Below are 6445 nucleotides of genomic sequence, written 5' to 3'. Positions count from 1 at the left end.
GCACTAACTCACTCGGGGACACTGAGCAAATTCTTATCCCTCTCGAGGCCTCAGTCTCCCCATCTATTTATTTTCTTTAAGGCCTCATTCATTTTTAATAGTCACCATTTAAGATTCCTTAAGTGACTCCCCCCCAATCAGAAGGCATTTTCACTAATTGGTAAAAGAGAGAGTTTATTCAGAAAAATTAGGCAGTACAATATGCACTACAGGATATCGCTCAGCTCACATCGCAGACATGGGATAAACAACTTCACAATAAATTAAGGGGAGGCCAACCCTTTTCCTCCAGGATGGCCCAGGAGACCTTTGGAAGAACATATTTCATTATAAATATGACAATAGATTATCGGGCTATTTTCAGGTGGGATCAGACAGCCTGGGCCCAGCCAGTGGGACTTTTGGCTACAGGGTGAGATCTGTCCAAATCTAGATTTTGACCTTCAATCCCTCAGGCCCAGAGGAGAATATTCCAAATGGCCAGAGAGTTCTCTTCAAAATGATGCTGATTTGCATAAAACAGGGCCTTCCCCATCTCCCTCCCTTCAAGCAGGCTATCTCCTCCTGGAAGCCTCACGGGGCTGTGTGCTCCTGGGCAATCAGATTCTTCCTCATCAGGCAGTAGGGGTTCCTTGATGATTCTTGTCAACCCAGGCCAGAAAGACGTCCAGTTCTCCCAGAGATTTGACGGCAGCAGATCTGACCTCCAGCTGAAACCAGGGAAATCATGAGAACCTGCCTTTTCAGGTCATGGAATCGTTTTCCAAGCACTTTCTCCACATTCTGGTTCCCCAAGGTTTTCCTTTCATTCATCAATTATATTTGCAGAGCACACAAAATTACTTTCCCAACAGGCAACCCAAACTGTTTTTCACAAACAAGCAGTTAAATCATGTCAGCAACTTAGAAACAAAATTTAAAATTCTTCATTTTTTGTCCTCAGTTTTTCTTTTTCCTCTTTTTCACAGAAAAACTTGCCTTTCAGGACAGTTCTTTTGCTTATTTTCCCTTTCACTTTAGCTCTAAAACGTCTCAATCCCAGGGTTCTGTGCAGGGGATAGGAAGAGCTTGTTGTTCTCAATTTGACATATTAAAGCACCAAAGTCCCTAAGGATTGGTGTCCTACCCACTGCCACACAACTGGTTGGTAGCAGATGAAACTAGGACCCAAGCCTCCTGACTTAACTTTACTTCTTCAGCAGACTAAAAGTGTGTCCTGTGGAGCCAGATAGCATGTGATTGAGTCCTACCTTCACCACTTAGTTGCAATATGAACGTAGTTAAGTTACTTAACTTGTTTGTACCTTAGTTTCCTAATTGGTCAAGTGTGAATAATGGCTCACATCAATGTTGTAAGGGATAAATGTGTTTATACCTGCTGTGTGCTTGCCACGATACCCAGCTCATAGTAAGAAAAATACAACTCTTACCCATCATGATAGCATTATCCTGTGTAACCTTTCCATAAAGAAGCCAAGCTCTGAACAGCTCTCCCTGCCTCCCTGCTATTCAAATAATTGACATCACTTGAGACTGTGAATGGAATGCAAAATCCCAGGCCTCATTCCAGATCTACGGAGCCAGAATCAGCATTTTAACAAAATCTCCGAATGCTGCACATAAGAGGCATCACTTCTACCTCTACCTGCAAGTGAGGCACACATCTATAGCTCCATGAGAAGCGTGCTCTTCTGCACCATACAGAATACTCATGACAGTTGCTGGCCACAGTGACACCTGGCAGGTAATATGCTTCATGCATTACACCTTCCAATTCACTGGGGATCTTGTGATCACCCTCATCTTAAACAGTATATGCTTTCCCTCAAAACTTCATACAGGTTAGGTCTGATATGTAAAGGCATAAGGAAATGGTGGAAAATGGTGAGGGGATCCCGGGAAATTAGCAAATGAGGTAAAACCAACAATACACTCTCTGCAGACACACGCAGCTGGAAAGGCTGCAATAAAAACTTGTTGAGTAAAGGAAAGAGTTTGAGTGGAGAGGAGGCAGAAGGGTTGGTGCACTCTGTCAGGCTCCTACTTGTCATCCCCATCTTCTTCCCTGCCCTTACCTGATGGTAGTTGTCATGAATGATTCTGGTTGTGTTGGTGGCTTCCTGCCGGCAGGGACACAGCCTCTGCTCCTGCTGTGAGAAAGTGGAAGCAGCACCCATTAGAGGACCTTTCTGTCCTGGCCTGCCCTTTCCACCCCCACCTGTCATGGAGTGATTTTGCTCCTTCCTCCCAAGGTGGGACTCAGGTAAGTGAACTCAGTTTGGAGCAGCAGGAGGGGAGTGAAGTCTGCTTGTAGAGTCACCCTGTGTTTGACTAGAGCTTTGGCTTTTCTGGGTTGACAGTCCACCAGACTAGAAGAGCAAGGAAAGTAGGTGCCAAGTCTGTCTTGCCCCCACTCTAAATGTAGCATCACAAGGCAGGCACTCAAATATTTGTTGGGTTGGTTAATTAAATAATTGGTTCAATGAATCTTAATGTAAGTGGGATGGCAGTCACAGATTCTTCTAGCAATTTTAGAACCTGACACAGAGAGGTGAAGTGACTTGCCACAAAGTCACAAAGAAATCATTGACAGGGTTGGATCTAGAGCCCAGGATTTTTTTGCTGGCCTAAGTTTTTGGTGGTTTGTTTGAGTCCAGTTTCATTGCTGATGTTTGATTTTAATAGATAACAATGAATTTGCAAGTGATCCTTAGGGATAGGACATACCAGGGAATCACCCGGAGGTTAATTGGTATGAAAACACCAATTAAAGGGCCAAGAAGTAAGAAACTAGGGGTATGCTTTGATAAGCCTGGAATCCTCAGCATGCCCCTCTCACAGGCCAGTCCTGGGATCACCAAAGGGATACTTTGACCTAATTTGTCATCCCAGGAGGATTATCCTTGAGGAAACCTGGGCCTGGTAAGGTGTCAGCAGGGAGGAAGCCCTGGGCAAGGAGTGACCGCAGGAAGAGGCTGTTGATGGTTCTCCCTTTGGAAGACAGGGGATGGAATTTCCTTAGACTTCAGGAACCATTTCAGAAGGCAACTGGGCCAGCACGTCCTAGGCTCTCCCCGGGGCAGACAAGGGACAGATGCATGGAGTTCTGATGTGGTGACTCACACACTGCTGCAGAACTTTCTGCATGTAGAGGAAAGAGTTGGCAATGCTGCTGATTTTTCTCAAGATCTGGGGGTCCGGCTCCTGATGGTCCTTGAACACCTTGTCCACGTAAAATGCCAGGAGGTTCTTGGTCACGCAGCACACATCTAAGGGCTACAGACACAAATTAGAGAAAGCCCCAGGGTCCTCTTCTCTTTATTAACTTAGAGGCCAAAGCAGCCAATTTGAATAAGAGCAGCAAGGAATGACATAATTAAAAGTTACTTTTTAAAATTCATATTGATTTCAGAGTGTCCATCCCTTGGTACCCTGAAGCTACTTAAGACAAAGGCACTGAGGAGAGATTGTGGGTGCACTGCTCTTTTTAAAGGGCCAGGAGATATATTAACAAGAGATAGAGCCCAATTGGACACTAGAATTCTCTCTACAGCATCCCCAGCATGTCATCACTAACTTCAGTTTAAACCCTTGCAGGAATCAGGCATCTCCCCTCTGAAAGGACCAATGTTTGAGCAGCTTTCTTGAAAAGTACTTCCTTACATTGTGTTGACATCTGCCTCTCTGTAACATCTCCCATCTGTGAACATGGATTTATTCAATGACTGTTGCTTGCCAGGTATATGCTGGGCACATATTCCTTCTCTTGCAATGAAACTACTTTACCCTGGCCACCCTGCTCAGTTCTCCTCTGGTCTGTCCTTTTTAAACTATAGGGATTATTTGGATGGAGTTGAGATTCGCAAGAACAGAAACTGACTGCTGCCAAAATGTCAACACCTGGACAGGTCTTCTGCTGACAGAGGGCTCCTGCATTCCCAGGGCACAGCTCAGAGCTGCTGGTGGGGCCAAGTTTCCTTCTTGCAGTTTGCACCCACCCTGAGATCAGTGATCTCTGCAGGAGATTTATATATAGCTCACCCTACATATATAGAGAGAGAAGGGAGGGGTCTACAGCGGGATAGAGCTTTCATCTTTATTAACATTAAGGCAACAAAACTTCCTTGGTCCCGGGGTAGTTTTTCCTGGATGGCAAATGTTATTTGCTACACACACACATGCACGCACACACACACACACACAACACTGCTCTTTCATCACTCCTGCCAGTTCCCTCAACCAAAGGGGCAATGGGTATAACTTTGTTTTATCAGGGAGGAAAAGAAGGAGAGAGAAATTAATAAAGACCTGCATCTTCACTGACCCTTTTCCTTAGGCCCCATCAGCCATTGCTAAACCTTGAGAGAAGAATCTGGAGACAGAGGCATGAGACATGGGGCTCTATGCCTGGCCCAACCACTAACTAGCCATTCTCCCTCCCAAGGTATCAGTTTGGTCATTTAAAAATTAAGGTTTTGGAATAACTAGTTTTTAGGGCCACTTCCAGCTGTGATCTTCTAGGAGTTTCTTATACAGTTGACTGGAATAGCATTTAGTAAAAGGCTACACACCTGTTTACCACATATAAATCAGGCCTAATACTTAATAGATGAATTATCTCATGCAGAGAAGACAAAGGAGAAAGTAAAACATTGCAGATATGCCTTATACTCATAAATACTGGAAAAAAATGGACCTTTCTAGAATTCTTACAAGGACTGAAGGAGCTCACTTTTAAGGACACTTCTCAGTGACCCCTTCTATAAAGGGAATTTTCACCCCAAAAGCCAACTGTTTCATAACACGCTCTAATCACTCTCGTCAGGACAATTGGACTGATCTCACTGGCTTGCCTGCCTCGAGATGTCTACTGTGGAGAACATCATCAGACTACCTTTCCAAAGGTTTTGTGGTCATACAGCCTTTGGCTCAAAAACCTATAGGGACTCCCTCTTGCCTTCAGTATAAGGTCGAAGCTCAGCCTGACATGTAAGGTTCTTGGTAAAACAACTCCAGTGTAATTTTCCACCTCATCCTCTTTCACCTTTAGTCCCTTGTGCCACAAGCCTGGTTACTTTACTCTCCCCTGGCACATATTCACTGATCTTATACACCCATTCTCTTCTGTTTATCCACTAGTCTACAGCCTACTCAGCTTTTAAATCACTGCTCATTTTCTTGGCTTCCACATGAAACCTTCCAGAATCACCCTAAGCCACAGATGTCCTATCTCATTTGAACATGTGGCACCTAAATCACTTTCTAGGTAAGTGGTACTTCTTTAATTCCTGCCAGGGGCTTCTTTTTTTAAAGTTAAATTTATTGAAGCAACAATGGTTAATGACATTATATAAATTTCAGATGTGCAACTTTATAAAATAATATCTGTATACTCTTGTGTGCCCACCACCCAAAACCTAGTCTTGTTCTGCCACTATATATTTGGCCCCCTTTATCCTCTTTGCCCTTTTCCCATTCCTCTCCCCTCTGGTAACCACTATTCTGCTGTCTATATCTATGGGGATATAAAACAATAAGCAACAAATAAAATCCTCATAGATACAGACAACAAAATGGTGGCTCCCAGGGTTTTCAGAGTCCCTGAGACACGAGTGTGCCCTAACACACGAGTTAATTAATGAGAAGCCAGGAGCATTTAGAGTACTCTGGAGATTAGGAAAGAGAAGGGGACAGGGTGAGGATTTCTTTCTCAGCTCAGGGCCACTTGATTGTGAATAATAACAGTACAGGAAAGAGCAGAAACAGAGCAGTACCTTGATCTTGTGCAGGGTCTCTGATGTGGACAGGATAGTGACATTTTGGAAGGTGTCCTTAGCTTGCTGTGGAGGAAGACATAAGAACAAATGCAAGTGATGAGTATTCCATGTCTTCCTGAGACACAAAAAATGAGAAGGCACTTGCTCTTCAAGTTAGGATGTACTGTGTGGGAAGCCCCCTTGCCCACCCACACCTTCACCTACAGCCCATACTCACAATGGCTCTTTTGATGTCTTGGAAACTCTCTTCGACATGGCGCATGTCCATGGAAATCAGACATCTCCTGAAACCTCTGGAGTGCACTGAGCACAGGAAGAGCACTGTGCCCAGAAGCCAGAGGGAAACACGCTGGGCCTTCATGTCCTACAGGAAGGGTGGAAGTCAGCTGCCAGCCAGGACTGGAGAGCAGTGACAGAGACCCCTGACTGAATTCCCCTTTGGACCTCACAGGGCAGACCAGATGGCAACCAAGAGAACAGACTCAATGCCTCAGCCTGTGGAGTTCAGGGCCCTGTGTCTCCTCCTCTGGTTTTCTTGAATCAATTGAATGAGCCCTCCCCTCCCTACCCCAAGCTCCCACCTCCACCCCAGGAAGCACGATATAGTGTTCTCTCTAAGTTCCAGAGAGTGCATTCTTGTGTATATCACTCTATTATGACTCAGCACA

General features: G+C 44.8%; 1 protein-coding gene across 1 annotated transcript; it reads right to left on the bottom strand.

Annotated features, from left to right (window-relative positions):
- Positions 1–614: 614 nt before the first annotated feature.
- IL19 (interleukin 19) lies at positions 615–6138 on the bottom strand. Its single transcript, XM_045841602.1, has 5 exons — positions 5995–6138; positions 5775–5840; positions 3124–3276; positions 2076–2150; positions 615–710 (listed from the first exon to the last, which is right to left on the bottom strand). The coding sequence occupies exons 1-5, from the start codon at positions 6136–6138 to the stop codon at positions 615–617; spliced, it is 534 nt and encodes a 177-aa protein (XP_045697558.1).
- Between the last annotated feature and the right edge of the window lie 307 nt (positions 6139–6445).

Source organism: Phyllostomus hastatus, unplaced genomic scaffold, assembly GCF_019186645.2.
Source record: "Phyllostomus hastatus isolate PE091 unplaced genomic scaffold, TTU_PhHast_1.1 phas_contig_36, whole genome shotgun sequence".
Taxonomy (NCBI): domain Eukaryota; kingdom Metazoa; phylum Chordata; class Mammalia; order Chiroptera; family Phyllostomidae; genus Phyllostomus; species Phyllostomus hastatus.
This window is presented reverse-complemented; position numbering and strand designations above follow the sequence as displayed.